This window comes from Esox lucius, chromosome 6, assembly GCF_011004845.1.
Source record: "Esox lucius isolate fEsoLuc1 chromosome 6, fEsoLuc1.pri, whole genome shotgun sequence".
NCBI classification, from domain to species: domain Eukaryota; kingdom Metazoa; phylum Chordata; class Actinopteri; order Esociformes; family Esocidae; genus Esox; species Esox lucius.
The window spans coordinates 16,313,094-16,331,570 of NC_047574.1; the positions used below are offsets into that span (position 1 = coordinate 16,313,094).

At 41.7% G+C, this 18,477-nt stretch overlaps 1 protein-coding gene across 11 annotated transcripts in view; it reads right to left on the bottom strand.

Moving 5' to 3' along the window:
* LOC105010552 (ryanodine receptor 2) overlaps nucleotides 1–18,477 on the bottom strand; it is a 73,139-nt gene that overhangs the window by 39,776 nt on the left and 14,886 nt on the right. For 8 of the 11 annotated variants that reach the window (XR_004575802.1, XM_013134215.3, XM_034292642.1 and 5 more), the window contains exons 29-55: nucleotides 17,800–18,122; nucleotides 17,084–17,198; nucleotides 16,814–16,974; nucleotides 16,494–16,653; nucleotides 15,952–16,038; nucleotides 15,637–15,863; nucleotides 14,683–15,547; nucleotides 14,380–14,580; nucleotides 13,683–13,788; nucleotides 12,761–12,904; nucleotides 12,336–12,612; nucleotides 12,023–12,137; nucleotides 11,655–11,787; nucleotides 11,430–11,533; nucleotides 10,294–10,429; nucleotides 9,509–9,695; nucleotides 9,184–9,301; nucleotides 6,763–6,883; nucleotides 6,396–6,565; nucleotides 5,170–5,390; nucleotides 4,906–4,996; nucleotides 4,660–4,794; nucleotides 4,139–4,302; nucleotides 3,144–3,203; nucleotides 748–826; nucleotides 484–570; nucleotides 191–328 (exon numbers count right to left, since the gene is read on the bottom strand). Coding sequence is in view for 10 of the 11 variants with exons in the window: in XM_013134215.3 (XP_012989669.2) it covers nucleotides 191–328; nucleotides 484–570; nucleotides 748–826; nucleotides 3,144–3,203; nucleotides 4,139–4,302; nucleotides 4,660–4,794; nucleotides 4,906–4,996; nucleotides 5,170–5,390; nucleotides 6,396–6,565; nucleotides 6,763–6,883; nucleotides 9,184–9,301; nucleotides 9,509–9,695; nucleotides 10,294–10,429; nucleotides 11,430–11,533; nucleotides 11,655–11,787; nucleotides 12,023–12,137; nucleotides 12,336–12,612; nucleotides 12,761–12,904; nucleotides 13,683–13,788; nucleotides 14,380–14,580; nucleotides 14,683–15,547; nucleotides 15,637–15,863; nucleotides 15,952–16,038; nucleotides 16,494–16,653; nucleotides 16,814–16,974; nucleotides 17,084–17,198; nucleotides 17,800–18,122 (4,725 nt within the window). In the remaining variant the exon portion in view is untranslated. The remainder of the gene's footprint in view (nucleotides 1–190; nucleotides 329–483; nucleotides 571–747; nucleotides 827–3,143; nucleotides 3,204–4,138; nucleotides 4,303–4,659; nucleotides 4,795–4,905; nucleotides 4,997–5,169; nucleotides 5,391–6,395; nucleotides 6,566–6,762; nucleotides 6,884–9,183; nucleotides 9,302–9,508; nucleotides 9,696–10,293; nucleotides 10,430–11,429; nucleotides 11,534–11,654; nucleotides 11,788–12,022; nucleotides 12,138–12,335; nucleotides 12,613–12,760; nucleotides 12,905–13,682; nucleotides 13,789–14,379; nucleotides 14,581–14,682; nucleotides 15,548–15,636; nucleotides 15,864–15,951; nucleotides 16,039–16,493; nucleotides 16,654–16,813; nucleotides 16,975–17,083; nucleotides 17,199–17,799; nucleotides 18,123–18,477) is intronic. The other 3 variants (XM_020047436.2, XM_034292647.1, XM_034292644.1) reach the window with 1 other exon arrangement.

An 18,477-nucleotide genomic window follows, 5' to 3' on the forward strand; every position in this document is an offset into this window, starting at 1 on the left:
AGGCTAATATTTTTCCAAGACTTTGCTCCAAAACTTATAGCTCTTTTGTGGACATTTTATCAAAGAGTAACATGGTCTTTCTGTTCCTGAGGCTTAGTAGTGGTTTGCATCTTGTGGATTAGTCTCTGGAGCTCTGCTGGTAAACTTTTATGTGAACGGTAGTCCAATTATTGTGGAGGGCATTGTATACCTGTCCAGCCTGGGAGATGCGCCGTGAACAGATGAGTAGTCCACTGCCATCTCCTTCTTTAGATCTCTCTATGGTCCAACCAAAGGCCAACATACTTTTCACTGTCTCCTTTATGGACCAGCGATATGCCTCTTTGTCCTGAGGATAACCAACAGACGAGAGTTGAAAATTGTTGATGAAACTTTTGTGCTAAACTTTGAGACTGACAAAACATCAGTAATCATTACATATCTTAGTGTACGTTTCAAAATCTTAAAGCAAAAAGTATGCTGTATGTTGTTTATCAGACCTACCCTCTCAGCCAGAGCTCTGTAAGGCTTCAGAAGAGGGTGTACTTTGGTCTGTTCACAGAATTCCCCATGGACCCAACCATTGGAAAACTGAAAGACATAGCAAAGATACACATACAGAATTAGTTATACAGTATGCCTGTACACACAACATAATCGTCTTCATAGACAGCACAACACAGAATGACATTGTCCACAGATATACTGTAAAGTACATAATGTATACACATAGCTGGCATATTTATGGTAAACTCCAAGCTTAGTTACCTTTTCCATTGACCACTTTTCATGGGTGTGTTCTGCATATTTATTCACCACAAACTCCAGATTCTCGGGTATTGACACACTAATTAAGAAAAAACATAACAGTAATAGTACATTATAAATAAGGCTGAAACTATTGTAATAAATAATTACAATTCATTGCATCATTGTCAACATTATATTTGCTAATTTGGCCCAAAACAAATGTTTTTACATTACAAAAGCAGTGCTTTGAGTTCCTGGTATACTATGCTTTAAATGTGAAGGAGAGAAACACAAAACCAGTATCAGATGTTTTTTTAAATGTATTTTTCACCTAAACCATTATTCGAAAACAGTTTAAATGCAGCAGAACTTCCTGACTTGAATATGGAGCACTATCATTGCTGACAGAAACTGCATTTTAAAATATATATTTGTTTAATCTTTATAAAGATATTTAACTGAAATCCAATTATTATGACAATAAACGCATGTAATAGACACATTAAATCCTTCAATTCATAAATTAAACTTTGGTTGTTTTAGACACTCTAAGTAGTATGTTTTATGTTTTAAAATGGTAGATATTTTAATAAATTTCCAGTTTACCAACAATCCATGTACAAACCTGTTTCTAAAGAATTTGTGAGGCTGGGTAAAAAAAGAAAACAGACTGCAATAATATGCAAATCATTTAAATCCTATATTCAATAGAAAATAGTACGAAGAGAACATATGAAATGTTGAAACTGAGAAATGTTATTGTTTCTTGGAAAATACATGCTCACTTTTAATTTGACATCAGCAACACGTTTCAAAAAAGTGTAATGCTAAAAATCTAAACCTGGTGGAATATCACACAACTAATTTGATCAATTGGCAACAGGTCAGTAACATGACAGGGTATTAAAACATCACAGAGAGAATGGGTCTGTCAGAAGTGAGGGTGAGGAGGGGTTCATCACTCTGTCAAAGACTGCATGGGCAAATAGCGCAACAATTTAAGAATAAAGTTTAAGACATGCACTTCTGTGACTGCACCATAACTGCTCAACAATATATACAGATTTTGGAGCAACATATACTGCCATCCAGATGTATTTTGCAGGGAAGGCCTTGCTTATTTCAGCAGGAGAATGCCACACCACATTTTGCAAATATCACAACAGCATGGCCTGGAAGTGAAAGAGTCCATGTGCTAAACTGTCCATGTCTGCAGGCCAGACCTATCCCCTATTGAAAACATGTTTGGCACATTATGACGAATCCATCAAGGAGACCCCGAACTGTTGAGTAGCTTCAATCCAATACCAAGCAAGAACATTCCACTTTCAGAATGACAGCATTTGGTCTCCTTAGTTCCCTGGGTATTTTTAAAAGAAGAGGTGATGCAACACTGTGGTAAAAATGTCCCTGTCCCAACTTTTTTGGAAAGTGTCGCTTGCATCAAATTCAAAATAGGCATGTTTTTTTTTTCTCAGTTTCAATATTTGATATGTTCTCCTTGTACTATTTTCAATTACATACAGGGATAAATGTTTTGCACATCATTGCATTTTACGCAGCGTCCCATCATTTTGGAAACGGACCTCGTATGTTAAGCCTGCTTCACAGACCCTATAAATTCTAATCTATAGCATGGCTTCCCGACCTAAAGGCCACACCAACAATTTCATAATATTTTATACCCGTCTTGACACATACTTTGAATCTGCAATGATTAAGGATTTGGAAGGAAGGGGCATATCTGGTACACAGGAATACATAGTTTGTTTTTCATTCAAAGGCAAAATTTGAGGAGTCAGTATTTGCTTGGGATCCAATAAACATATTTAATGTTCAACTGAAGCAATCATTTCAAAACTTCCTGTAAAAAATATCTATATTTAAACTGATATTTTGTATTTATTTCCATCAAATGTATTTCAAATAATTATATTTGGTGAAATCAGTTTAGGTAATATTGGTAGTAGTATTATGTAGCCTACCTAAAAATGTCAAAAGCATTCAACAATTATGTCGAATGTAAGGACATTTGCTTCTAAATAACAAACGTTCTCTAGGGATTGTGTGACATTAATCAAATGTGATGGGGGGGGGGAATCCAGGGATGGCAATCACTGGCATCTGACAGTGACCGATTACTTCAGCAAGTGGGTGGAGGCGATGCCCATTAAGGTCAGTAAGGGAAGAAAATGTGCTTAGCTCTAAATTCCCTTCTGTAGCCTATTTAGAAAGGGCGGCTTTTTGGCATGACAGGCACCAGGTTTAGAGCACCAGGGAAAATATAAGTACATTGTGTACAATAATGAGCTTAATTTTCACTATTTATTTATTACAGGGGGGAAATTGAAATATGTTATATTTCATGTTTAATGTCAGTCATTTGATGTAGCAACCTTTAGATAACTACTTACTAGTTAGATGCTCTAACTGCTGGTCTTCCTGACATCTTGAGATAACCTTGATTACACAATCTTGATTACACAAAAACAAATTGATAAAAAAGATCAACGTCTTTGGCTTACTATTAGAGTTTTAGCCATATTCACTTGTTTGTGTCAGGACTTCAATGTCATTTTCAAGACCATGGTGGAATGAAAAAAATCTTAGTGTCTCCCAAAACCATATCTGGCCTTTCATGAATCCACCTATGAGATTTGTGGGAAAACTGGTCTGTGATATCAATATCTGACCCAGATGAGGAAGTGGGAAGTAAGCTCGTGGTGAGAGCAGGGCTGGACGACCCCAGGTCAGGTAAAACACCTGGTTGCATATACTTTACATGCAACGATTGCCTGAAGTCTGGCAAACTTAAAACCGACTCATATGTTTCACAAGTGAAAGCATTCTACGACCATCTACTTGTGGTCCTGCTTGGTCTACAAGATAGCTTGCGGTTGCCGGGCTACTGCTTTCTCACTACTTAATGTAACTAACATTTATTGTGTCACTGATTGGTTTGTTCTTCTCGCGATGCCAAGTTTTACTAGCTTTTACATATTATTGTTCCACATGTTTTCAAACACCAGCCATAAACTCAAAATGCCGATGCAAAACCACTTTTGTGAATGCACTAACCATGCAACCAAACAATCCAGCCTAATAAAAAATTGCAGAGAAGCCAAATGTCCGGATTTTCTGTATACTTCCTATTGGTGGCTGTCTACATTGTTCCTAAAACCATAATGAACATTCCTAAATGATCCATGCTACAACCATCTTAAAACTAAGATGCAAAATTAGGGAAAAGTAGGGCAAAGCTGGTTATAGACTGCAGGTTATTTTGACCCATATGCTTCTCTCCTAATGATGGAACAATTACAAAACAAGTTGAAAAGACCTTCAAGGAGCCTTTTTACAAGAGAGAAGAGAAACAACGGCAGCACAAGGGCCACGGCCTCAGGCTCACTCAGAGGTGTCGACAGGTCGAGGGTCAAAGTGCCCCAGTGTGCCTACGCAGGGATGTCTGTCCATCCGGGCTGCACAGCCAGGGTCCATGTGATCAGGAGGCAGGGCTCCAGCAACAGCTGCCAGACACTGCAGAGCCAGCCTGGACCGCTCACTGTCATAAGGCTGTGTAGGAGAGGATATGGGGAGTATGAACAAACACATGCCTCGGAGCTACACAGGAGCAGAGACACAATATAAAGTACATCATAGGCTGTGTGGATTAGTGTTGGCAGTAGCATTATTTCTTGGTCTGTAAACAAACTCCATGGCCTCTCCCATATCCAGTAGATGTTTACAGATCTAAATGGACCCGATTACATATGAATGGAGCCGATTATAACATGACAGCTCCACATAGCCTTGAAATTGGATTTTGGAACTCTCCTTGTAGGCTATTGCCTACACCCATCCATTCCTTTTAAATATGTTAACAACATCAACGTTGTTTTGGGACACACTGAAGAGTTGGTCCAAGTGTACCTTCCTGGAAAGTGTGTTAAACACCCCCCAGAACAGCTTCCTGGAGAGGTGAAGCTCCTCCTCGGAGACCGGGTGCCCCAAACCTCCAATAAGACAGTAGTATTTCCAATTTTGTTCATAGTGATTGGTCAAGAGCTGAAAAAAGGGAGCGGGCCAGAAGTAAATCTCTAGAAAAGTTGTACACATTCACACCTACATCACACGGCCTGTGTATTTCTATGACAGTTATTATTGCAGACAACTAACCTTGAGTGGCATTGTAGATTGGTCAGTCAGAAGGGGCACATCAAATACAAGCTGACGAAGGAGGGGTTGCATCATGGATGGCCTGAGCTTGCTAAGGATACAAGCGTAAAGACATCCGTAAAAACATGGAGTGCTTGCACCAGCAAATCCATTTGAGTTTCCTTAAATATCATCCTGTCTGCCGTTTCGGTGTTAACAGTGTACAAGAGACGGAAGAAACAACAGAGAAGTACGGAGCGCTGATGGTAACGCAATGTGCCTCACCTGCAAATGGCCAGCATGCAGTCCTCAATGGCACATCTCTGGGCCTTGGTGAGGCTGAGGGCCTTGGACAAAAGGTAGACAGATTGAAGGAGACTATCCAGTAGAGGCTCCTGGCCCTCTGTTCCAGAAAACAGGCTGGAACATTTGGTGAGCAGGGGCAGCACAGCCGTACACAGGTATCTGTTCAGAGCAAGGGCCATGTCTGTAGAATTCAGATCCTTCTGCAGGGAAAGGAGCGGCAGGGTCAAGTTTAGTTTACTAAAGTGTCAGAACAAATAGAGGCTGGGGTTTTGCTATAGGGGAGGAGAGGAAAACGAGAGCGAGGAGCCGAACGATAATGGTGAATTTGTGGGACAACCCACCTGCTGAAGGAGATTACATAGGAATCACAAAGAATCAAAGAAAGACAAGGAGGGGGACATGGAGAGGGGACACGCTATACACAGTTAAGCCTGATTAGAATGAGAGGAAAAGTGAGCGAGTGAACAGAAGGGGATGAACATGAATCAATGGACCGCACAAAAACAACAATTCACCTTGGTTCTGCTAAGTGATTATGATCACACTGCCCCTCAGTGGTTGTTTAAGAACACTACAGCTTATGCACTGAACACTAACCCTAATGAAGATATCACATTAATTAATGGTGCACTTCACTTGTTTTGCAAAGAATAATTCCTGTTATTTGTCAGTGCCAGTGGGGTTATAGTGAATCACTCCATTGCGCATTCCTAAATTACAAATTACAGTGCACTTTTACCAAATACCCTAAAAATCTGATTTTATCAAGGTAAAATACAAGACAACTTATTTCAAATAATTATATTTGGGGAAATCAGGTTAGGTAATATTGGTAGTAGTATTATGTAGCCTACCTAAGTATTGTATTAATTAAAATACATAAAGTTGCTCTGACTGTGATATGTGGGTGTTTATCTACTTGCACGAACTGTCAAACTAATCACTTGAAGAATGCAGGTTAGTATTATTCTAATAAGCACCATCCATAAACAATCAACTTTATAATACATAATATACAGCTATGTGAATTATATTCTTACAAAATACCTCAGACAGTAGTTGAAACCAAATTACAACATATTTAAAGTATTTTGGATATACGTCAAATGCAGGAATACTGCACATCTCTGGCTACAGGTCCCTCGGGTCAAAACGGGTGGATAATTTTTATTTTCCTGTGTAAATACACCTAACATCCCCTTTACTTTGTCCAGAGAGGCAGCAGCCTGCAGATCTGGCAGGAAGCCCACTTCCAGCAGGTGGAACAGGAAGCTCTGGTCCTCAATGCCATACACACGGTCCAGGAACAAGACCATGGCTGCCTTGTGGTCCGGGCAGAACACAATAGATGGGTCTGGTTCAACTAAAGAGCCATCTGAATGAATAGCAAGCAAAACAACATGAGATATTAACTTGCATGCCTTGTGATCAGTCTCAAACCTTAAACCACTTGTCTTTCACCCCAGTTTAATTGTCACCATAAGACAGACAGAGCACAAGCAAGAGCACAATGCAGTTTGCCTACAAGGTGCAACAGCATATTACAGACTAAATTGTTTAAAGATAATGTACCTTTTGCTAGAGAGGGGATTTGCAAGGGAATGCTGATGACTCCTTCCAGGTCACGGATGGGGATGAGAGACCTCAGGATGGCACGGATACGGATGGCCTCAGCTTTCCCAGAATGGATGAGCTGGACGAACATAATGAAAGTGTGTTCTATCCTTAAAATCAGCCATTTATTTAAAGGGGCACTGTGTAGAATCCTGCCTCTAAACAATAACATGACTTGTCTCCTCCTTGTCTTGCCGGGACTGGAACGGGACTGGTATAGTGCTAGCTAGTTCTGGGTGGTTCAGGGTGGGAATGATAGTATTTCCAGTGTCAATTGTTTCACATTCATCACAAAACAAACCAATGTCTGTCTTAACTGCATTTGCTAGCTTAGCTGATGTTAACTAACTTCATCCTTGTTGACATTTACAGACAGGAATATGAAGTAGGCAAACTGATAGATGAATCCCAACTGCAGGTAATACATTTTTAATACAATTTACTGGAGCTTGGGAGAGATAAAAGCAATACAGGGCAGGACTGAATCCAGGTTGCTGTGTCCAGTACTAGAAGGAACATGTAAGGAAGTCATTTTATTCCTTTACATTGCACCATTTGAGAAATAAAACATCAGTCATGAGGGAAGAACCCCCAGACATCCTGCACTCCAACTGCTGGTTTGCTCCTGAATTAAAGCAGGGCCAGTCCCTGGACAGGAGACCACTGGTGTATTCCAGTGACCCACTGGATGACACTGCTCTGTCTCCCTGTGTTCACTAAAGATCGTAAGAATAAACCCTGGTGTCCTGGCTACATCCGTCCCATTTCATACCATTGTGGGCACCTAATCATCCCTAGCATCCTGTTGCCCCCATTTCCCTTGAAACTGTTCCCTAGACTCACAATGTTCACAGTCAACCTGGGAGTTACACTACAGCCATGAAGCATTCAGCGCTGCCATCAGCCGTCAACCGTTATGGAACGCCCCCTTTCAAATAAATGACAGCTGCTACACTACGCGCGTTGCGTCACATCCAATGGCAGCGTCCGAGTTTCACGAAACGCTGAGCTGAGATTAAATTCTTCACGCCGGACGTCCGCGTTTATTCTGTCGTGTGAATGGAAATAATAAGAAATATATCGATTTATGGGGCGGGTCGGGGGTATTGACGCATAAAATAATTCCTACAACAAATGGCAATGGTAATTCAATGGTATTCAAGCATGAAAATGACCCAAAACACACGGCCAAGGCAACAAAGGAGTGGCTCCAGAAGAAGCACATTAAGGTCCTGGAGTGGCCTAGCCAGTCTCCAGACCTTAATCCCATAGAAAATCAAACGTCAGCCTCGAAACCTTAATGACTTGGAGAAGATCTGCAGTGATGCGTGAGATGTGTGCAAACCTGGTGGCCAACTACAAGAAACGTCCGACCTCTGTGATTGCCAACAAGGGTTTTGCCTCCAAGTATATGATACTTAAGATTATGAATTAAGATTATGGGGTGGTCTATGCCCTAGTCAGGCACAGGCCTATATGTATGGTAGTAACACATCTGTCTACCTCTTTGACATGTTCATAGTGTCTTTGGTTCTGGTACAGCATTGTTTGGGTCTGTGTTTGAGTGGAAACTAAGGTCTGGTCTCGTTGTGTGTGTGTATGTGTGTGTGAGGGTCTGGCTTGCTGCCAGTTTTGCTCTAGGATTCGTTGTCGGTGAACCCTGACTACATAATTCGTTGTGTGGTTCGTGCCCCCCCCACTGATTGTCATTTTATAATTCGCACTATGATATTATACCATAGATGTTGAGGTCCCCAAACACTTTGTAATTTTATGTTGAGGAACGTTATTCCTAAATTGTTGCACTATTTGCCAGTGCAGTCTTTCACAGAGAGGTGATCCCCTCCTCATCTTTACATCAGAAAGACTCATCCTCTCTGGTATACTCTTTATATACTCAATCATGTTACTGACCTGTTGCCAATTAACTTAATTACTTGTGAGATTTTCCACCAGGTTTTCTTTTAGCATTTTACAACTTTTCCAGTCTTTTGTGGTCTCTGTCCCATGTTTTTTTTAAACGTGTTGCTGACAACAAATTCTAAGTGAGCATATATTTTTCAATAAACAATAAAATGTATCCGTTTCAATATCAGATATGTTGTCTGTACTATTTTCTATTGAATATAGGGTTTAAATTATTTGCATATCGTTGTATTCTGTTTTCTTTTGATTTTACACAGGGTCCCATATTTTTAGGAAACAGGGTAATAAATGTAAATAGGCCCTAAAGCTTTTTAACTGATGTTGAATTGTTATGCCATTCACTCCATAGACATTCAGTGAAACTCCAGGGCAGCTTTGTGCAGTCTGACATTAAACCACTAGTCTGTTGGTATTTTGACAGTGTTCTATCATCAGGAGGTTCAAAAGACTCACATGCATCTCAGGGGCACAGCGGCCCAGCAAGTCAATGAGGGCGGAGTAGAAGGTCATGATGGCATGGCCCATATGGACGATGTCATCCTCTGCATCTCGCAGAATGTCCCTGTGTGAGCTGTAAGACAGAAGTGTTGGAATTATAGCCAAACACTACTACAGTTATTACAATATACTACAATTCTTGAATAGATTGCAGTACGATAGCATTTGTCTTCTGATTATTTGTGAGGAAGCTTTGTGGGGAAGCTGGCCAACATGAAAACCTTTCAGAAAACACGTAAAACCCTTGTGTTTTACATGCAGTATTCTACCTCTAACTTACAATGTGTTGTTGGACTCGTAGGCCGTAGTGGGTTTGTCCATGGTCAAGTCCTCTGAGATCCGGATTGCTTCCTCCATGGCTGCCAGGAGACCATCACCTCCTTCACCTTGGAGAGCGGGGCCAAAACACTCTGGCCGGCGAATCAGAAGCTTCACCACTGAATAGGCATTCTCCTCCACACTCTCCCCTGTAAACCAACTGATTATTGATCTGATGTCTACGGTCTATACTTCTACTATGGACTACATTTAATATTAAATTATCTTGTGCACTCTGGAATTATGGCATTGGGTGTTACCTTCTTTTTTAATTTGTAAACTAAGTATAACTATCACAGGAATGTCCCCCATAGTGACATTTCTGTTGCAGCTGAACCATTTGGCTTTTTCCCAAGGATACATACAAGCTTCAGAGTAGCTGTAATACCCACTTCTCCGGGCACTACTATGTCCATTATTAGTATATAAAGCTGTTCAATTACTGAAGAAAGCATGGAAATAAAATCATGATCAAATATGATTCTACAAAAGCGCATTATATCTTTTGAAATACATCTTAGATATAGAAAAGCTCCTTCCCCTTAATTTGTTTTACCTTTTATAAACGCTTTCTAAAATCTGATTGCATAAAACCTTTTCAAAGTACGTTTAATTATTATTTTCATACCTACAGGAATTTTAAATCATCATAAATGTAAAACAATTGCATCCTAACCTTTGGAGTTAAGGGAATCCTGTCCCAACAATTATGAACTTCAGTGTGTGTTGTCAGACCTGACGATTTACCATTGCAGAAGACAGCAAAGCGCAGGAAGTCTAGGTAACGTTCCCCCTCCACAGGATTCCAGCCAATGTCAGGGTAGCCTTTAGACACCAGCATGGGACAGCTCTGTAGACCACAGCCCGCCAGGTAATACACCACCTACAGAGAGGGAGAGAGACGGAGACAGACACAGAGAGACAGAGGAATGGGACAAAGAGAGAGAGATTGTTTGGTGAACTTGGTGTGCGTCTTCAGTACAGGAGGCTAGTCAAAAAGCTGGGATTTACCAGATTCTATCTCCTTAATGATGAGCATCATGAGGACACATTGGGTTCATGTAGGACTCAGAGCAAACTTCAGACCTTTGAATCTCAGACCAGACACACTCACCTCAATGCCACTGAGTTACTGAACAAACTTAGAAGGTAACACATACTACATGGGATTTATTTTTCAGAAGACGATTGAATGAGACAACCCGCTAATGGCTCAATTTATATAATTTTTAAAACAGTATGTTTCTGAAATGGCAACATTTGTTTTCTCGGGTGTCGACACACCCGAGAAAACAAACACGTTAACTCGGGTAAACAAATACGTTAACACTAAACTATACTACCAACAGAAAAAATGCATGGACTGAAGAACTGTCAACTAAAATATCTTTAATGAACACAATGCTTGTCATAGCTGAAGGATAGTTGGAAAACCAATAGGCGATAATCTCTTCTGTTTCTGAGGTATACGGAATGCCTGTTATGATAATATCAGTGTGTGGTTGGACTAACAGACTTCACTGTTGCGAGATCCAAAGAATCACATGGGATCACATGGGAAATACCATTGTGTTCGTCAGTGACAGATACAGATAGGAAGGTTCAACGTTTCTGGGGGACACCACTGTAGATTTGATGTATTTGATATATTGCTAAAGCAATTAACAAAATGATAAAATTATAGAATACTGGGAAAGATTAACTGATCTGTGGACGTCAAAGGATAGGAGTTGAGATCAGTTTGGTCAACAACAAACACCAAACCACTAAATGACAGGAGACTGTGGATCGTGGTGTATTGTGCCTTGGTCCCCTGCACTATGGACAGTATGTTTTGCAGAAAGGGAAAGAAACCCATTTAGACAGGGACAGAGCTCTCTCACTTTTTCCAAATGGTTTTCCCTCAGGGCCAGGGCCAGCTCGTTGTTGTCCATGACAGAGGCAGCTGCCACATCCAGGGGAGTGGCTCCACGCATGGACGGACAGGCTAGAAAGACCGTTCAGGATATTTTAATATCAGGATTAGAGTGTTAGTGAGCTGATTTTGCTGACGCTGGGAAGCATGAGAATTACTGTAAATTGTAATCATAGTATGTTCCATAGCTCACCTAAACCAACACTGCTATTATCCAACAGGTAGCTGAGGTGGTCAAACATGGACCCTTGATTGTGCCTACTGATGCGACAGAAGTAGCAAAGGAAGCGACAGCAATGGGCCACCATCTTAGGAAATGTGATCTCCTATGGAAGAAGAATAGAGCTAAAGATAATAAACATTTGTTATCACAATGGTCCCAGTCCGTTTTATATTTTTTTAATTACATTTTTCTTATGTAACAATATGTACCACATCTGTTTCACATTTACTATTTAGGTCATTTAGTAATGGGGAGGGCATAGTTTTTTTTTAATACTTTTTCATATAGGCGCCAAACCTGGGGTTGCAAGGACCATGCTCCACCAACTCAGCTCTCACCTTTGACTCTCCCTCCCCCAGAACATTCACCATCACCTCCATGACCGTCTCATGCATTCCCAGAGTCCTCATCAAGTTCGGGTGCTGGTAGAACACTTTGTTATTCATTATGTCTCTGCACAGTAAATACATGAAGGAGGAGAAGAAGAACGGTGGACACAATTTCATTGATCATTTCAATTTTTGAATGTAAATTACATTTGATAATTTTCACAAAATAGTGTTTGTATTAGATATCAAGACCTGGTTCAACTTGGTATCTATCAAACAGGGCAAAGTGAGTAGAGCTACAGCATCAGTCCTGCGGTCGTACCCCAGTCCCCGGATCATGAGTATCTCCTCCTCCTTGCCCATGCGGACACTGAGCAGAGAGCGGATCTGTCCAAGAGAAGCAAGCAGGGACATGGTGTCTTCAACTGACAGCTGACTGATGGTGTAGGCCTTGTGGAGGGGAGCACCCATCTGGCCAGCCAGACCCTCATACTGCCGATGCAGCAGACTGAACATGGCCCGGATCAGTGCTGGGTCCTCTATCACACATTCCTGGGACCAGCGAACCACCGTTTCAGAGATGAGCTGCCGGAGAGTGACTACGAGTGAACAGACAATGGAGGGGAATGGAAAAGGCAAGTAGATCATGTCCACTGTATGTAGCTAACTTTATCTTATAACAATATTGAGACAGATCAGTTGCAATTATGCTTGTGTCTTGTATAGATTAGCTATTTCGGTCCAGACCTGTGGTATTCAATGCTTTTTCTGCCTCGCCCGGGTGTACAGATCTACTTTTCATGCCAATGACTCTGCCAACCAGGTTGAAGAGACGTTCTTTGATGGAGGTATTGGAATCCACAACCCCCATATTGACGTCTACTTCAATTCCTGAACACAGTAAGCCACTGTATCAGGCATTTAACTGTGATAATAAAGTGATAGAGTGATACCAGTCCAAACAAATATGCCATTTAGAAGTCTCTAAAAAGCCTTTCAAACTGGAATCTTTATAACCACTTATACAAACACGGTTATACTGTATGGCACGACACCTGTTCACTTTTCAGTTCGGTAAATGATAATTTAAACTAAAAATGTATTGCTAAAGTTTCCTATTACCAATTGTCAAATATATATAACCTTAGACATATGGACATTTAATGTACACAACAGGTTGGCACTATATTGTTGCAAAATATTCTGACATTAAATCACTCTTGAATACAGTAAGTTATCTAGCAGTTACAGTTCATTGGTATAACAGTTTGGTAAAAGTTGTCGGTGATTGTGCAGGGCAGTTTCAAATACTCTTTGAGACTGTATCTTGGTGAGAGCCAGATGGATAGAATATTTTTTCATGCAAATGTATTAAATAAAGCATACATGTGTATGCAAATTATTCATGTTGAAACACTTTAATACTATAAATATAATAAAAGAACATATGAAAAGTGAATACGTATATTCTTCAAAAAAGTTTGCATGTCATTTCAAATAAAGATCTCTCCCATCAAATTGAATTCATTATACAACTGCATTATAACTGATGTTACTAGACACCTCAAATTCAATTCTGGACCTCAATGCCAGTTTATAATAAACAGTTCTTTGGACCTTGAAGGGTAATATGTAAGTTACCCGGTTCTAGATTGTTCAGGTAACCTACCACAATGTGTCATGAGGTCCTGGTGGAAGTTCAGCAACTGTTCTCTCATCTCCTCTGGACATGGACATTCCCCCTGCTCCTCTCTGAAGCCCAGTAACATGTTCATCTGAGTGGGGGAGATTAGAGGACATCTCTAATTCCCCAGTACTTAAAATTGCTGAATAACTGTAGAACGCTAGTGTTACTAAGTATCTAGTCACGTCTCCCCACAAATGATCAACATTTCTCTTTTTTTGTGAATTCAGCTCCTGTTCCTCCATTTAGAATAATACAACATCTACCTTTTCCTGACAACATTTTCCAACAGCCATTAGATTATCCTGTGTAGAAAATCACAAGCTTAAATACAACTATGATGAAAAAGTGTCTCTCTGTGTCTCTTTTCTTTTAAAGTGATTTAATCCATCCAATTATAGTCACCACCGTGACCATCTGTGTTCTCATCCCCGCGTGCCAAGACCATTACCATCAACTTATCACCCGTCACTCCAGCCTCCTGCACCGCTGACTCCCCTAATTAACGCTGCCTTTCTGTAGTCTTGCTATCCTTCCAAGGCAGATTTCGCAGATAGCTAATTCACTGACTAGGATGTACTTACTACTAATGAGTTGCGCGGTTGTCCCACCTAGCAGCCCTGAATAAGAGAGCTGAATGCTAAATTATGTAAATGTGGACGTCTTCTCTTTGTGCTCTGACCTGCTCCTGGGGTGGCGAGCGGAACTCCTTGGTCTTCCTGGCAGTAAGGGCGGCAGACATGTGGAGAGCCTTCATCACCTCGTCGTAACGGAAGCGCTGATTTTCTTGCAGGCACGCCACGAAGGTATCTGAGAAGGCCACCACCGCCTCAACCCTGTGTCGCACCACCCAGTCACACAGGTACTGCAGTAGATGGCAGATCTGGACAGAAAAATACCAATCAGGGTGTAGAGTTTGTGGTGAGAGAAAATGCGATGCTGTAAAGTGAAGCATTAGACCCAAAATCTAGGCCTTTGATCTTACCTCAAGTTTGACGGCTTCTGGTAACTTCGTCTGAAGCAGTCCAAGTGAAGGAGGTTTTGAAATTAGGGAGTATTTCCCTGTTTTGTTACTGTCTCCCTCCATCACACTTTCCTCATCATTGTCTGACTCATCTTCTTCCTCCTGCTCTTCTTTTGTATCTGCCTGTCGAGAGAAAACTTTAGGCTCCATAAGCCTGAGCACGTACTCTAGGTCCTCGTCACCAAACACTCCCATCACCAACAGAGTGTGCAGCAGCCGAACTAGAGGCACCAGTCGAAGCTCAATGCTGTCCCCTTCTGGATACCTCATGCCCTGCCCTGATGCCCAGACTGCCTCAGTCAGCATCTCTAATGTCATGTCCTTCAGAGAGTCCAGCGGTATCTCTGGGCTGTCTAAAATGATTCCTCCCCCTACTGCCTCCCCACAACTATCACCACTGACATCCATGCCATTGTCTCTGACGAAGCAGGTGGAGGAGAAGTGCATGGTGGGGCGTAGGGAAGTGCTGTGGCCCATACTTGGTATCCCTTGGGGGGTTCTGCTGACACTGGGGGTGGGGTAGAGGGTGATGGCTCTGGTCTGCTCCGTCATGGGCACGATGTACTCGTGGTTCATTGCAATGCGGGTGGTGGCGTGTGTACTCAGGTGCACCTGGTCCAGAAGGTGGTAAAAGGCATAGCGGAGCGGCCCAGGTAGGCTGGGGCTCTGGATTGCGTAGAGGAGCTGCGATTGGTCTACGTGGCTGCAGATGGCGTGTCCCACACGTGTGTTGCCCTGGGCACAGAGAGCGGCGTAGAGGAGCAAGGTGTGGTGGTGGAAGTTCAGCAGGTCACCTCGCTCATGGAGCTCCAGGATGTCCACACACCTGCAGGTGAAGAAACGCACTCTGTTTGTGCCGCGCACCCTCGTACCCCCCCTCCCGCCTAACTACTCAGACGCCCTTTGCCCTCTGACCTGTTCTCCTCTGGGATGTGCAGGGTCATGACCTGCAGGGGCTCTGAGCACTGGACTCTCCATCCGAGGTGGTTTTCCAGGTGGTCGGCCTGCACCTTCAGGGTGTGGTCTGGCACACGGGTCCACTGGACGGGTGACAGCATCTGCACCTGCAGCCTGGGGGGACACTGGGGTGTCGCGTTCCTCCTTTGGCTCCTAAACAGGCCGGCTGACAGGGGCAGCATATTCTGACAAGACAAGACATTTTAATGATACATTTGCGTCTGGACGAATGGAGAAGATAATTTCTCTGTGACCATTAATATGTTCGGTTACCTTTATGCACCCCAGTTCAAACTGGAACATATCAGTGGTGGAGGCCTTAGCAAACACTGCAGGAAACAACCTAGTACTGGGTTCCACCTGGTTCATGACAGTTTGAACAGTTAACAAGAATAGCCACGTTCTATTATATCCCAACTGGTAGGAAAAATGTTCATACATCCACCAAGCAAGAACAAAAAAATATATGCACAGTAAATATAAATACCTGTGTATGCTGCAAGTTAACCTATTGTTTCTCATGGAATTCATCATTATTAATCATCATTATTATGTTACATATCTCAATGCCCAATAGGCACTGTCTGTAGTACAATTGAGAAAATAGAAGCAATTACGTAAAGTGAAATAAATAAACATCCCCAATTGTACTCCACTTCTCTTGACTCTTATTAAGCTGAATATTAATTGTTAAATGTACTAAAGGGATGATACATAATGTATCGCGCAAAGGTCTCTTTTAGCTCAGAAACAACCCTCTTTTATATATGTGTGAGTCATAGAAACATTATTAATTGTCATTAGTGTTTAACTACCTGGAAGAAGGTCTCCAGCTCCACGCCGTTAGAGGTGAAGGTTAGCAGTCCACTAGTAGTGTCTATCAGACAGCCAATGGTCAGACCAACACTCCTCCTGCTTTGACCCAGGCCCGTGCCTTCTCCAGCGCATACCATGTAACAGTTATTGCGCTTTACACTGACCCAAGAAGGAAAAAGATCAACTGAAAATGATACTCACAGGAAAATAAGCCTAAATTCAGTATGAAAGCAGCATCAAAGTACAGTGTGCATTTTATTTTGGAGATCTAAGAATAGTAGAAAACATGATATGGGCACTTTGTCCCTCAAAAACGTACCTCTCATGGACTTTGCCCAGGTCGTTCCCAAGGGTGACGGTAACTGTGTGGATCATGTCCAGGTCAAAGGTCTCCAGGTGCTGGTGGAAGTCAGAGGTTACCCAGCCTACCCACACACTGTAGGGATCCTGACCCGGTAGCACCCTCACAGAGTAATGGTACTGTGTAAGATTAAATGGGGGTCAGTTGCCGTTGTTCTTTAAAAAAAATGGCGTGAAATGTTTTGGTGGGTGTACAATTTTGTTTTTTTTATAAAAGGTCATGCATTACTGTAGTGATTTGTGCCAGATGGTCATATTCGTCCCTGTCAGCATGAACCTCTTCTAGTAGACGGGCAGATGAGTGGATTTTGTTTAACTCTGGTTTAGGCTTCTTCAACATGAACCTAAGCACACAATCACAAGGACTGGACTTCAAACTGGATGCATTGTTGCTAAAGGTAAAAAAAAACACTAGACAATTAGTGCTTAATACGGCTACTAGAACTTTAACTTTAAATGTAAATACTATGATCACAATACACCAGTATTAGACTCTCTACACTGGATGCCTGTAAAGACTAGGGCTAACTTTAGGGTAAGGTAAGGGTTAAAGTTAGGGTTAGGGTGAAGGTAAATGTTAGGGTCGGTACATAGATAGTTAAAATGTTACAGATAGATAAACTGCAGGCAGACTTTTGGGAAAGTGTTAACACACATTCTGCATACTGACACTTTAACTATCAGCTGAAATGTAGATAACCATGACAGCTTCAATGTCAAGTGGGTGTTAACATGTCCGCATCACACCAATGGCCCATCTGCTCACTTTGATTGCCTTCATTAAAAATGAATGAAGCTGTATTGTTTCACTGCCTCCAATGAATGCACGTTAACTATCTATGTACCAACCCTAACATTTACCCTAACTTCAACCTTCACCCTAACCCTAACTTTAACCCTTACCCTAACATCATCACTTGTCTATGCCTGGCCTTCATTACCCACCGTTGTTTGAGTTTGGATGTTTTATCATGACTGTAGTCCTTGTGGTTCAGCTCATCCCTGGAGTCTGCATAAACCTGAGCTGATTTCATCAGCATCTCAAAGTCAGAGTCAACCTCAAACTCCTGGAGGTCTTTCCTGGCTGTGGAGACACTGCTGCTGATAGGTAGAGTAGACCCTGCTGGTCTTGAGAGGGTCCCAACACATTCTAAAGGCATACTGAGTCTGTAAAATCCCATGTGACTGACACAACTCTGGGGCCTCAATGACCTTTGTGACACCTTTAAACATGGTGGGCTCTCAGCAGTGCCATGGACTCTTGTCACCTTGCAAAGGAAGATATTGTAGAATTGAAAAATTGAATTGCATAACTTTTTCTATGTTACTTAAGGTATGGGTTGATAAAAATGCACTGTGCATACATGTAGTCAAGTTGGTTTCCATTCATTTTTTTTTATGAACACATCACACAGTGGGGGAGATGATTTGTTTTTTTTAAACATTTAAATAAAGAAAATGTGAAAAGAAAAAATATCGTACGAGCTAAGAAAAACAAAAAGATACACCATTGTCACCCTATCTGAATTCAGACATGAACCCCCTCCCCTACTGCCCGTGCCTCCACAACAAAATGAGCTCAATGAAGGCCCACTGTAGAATCCAGCAAATCTCTTTAGGACA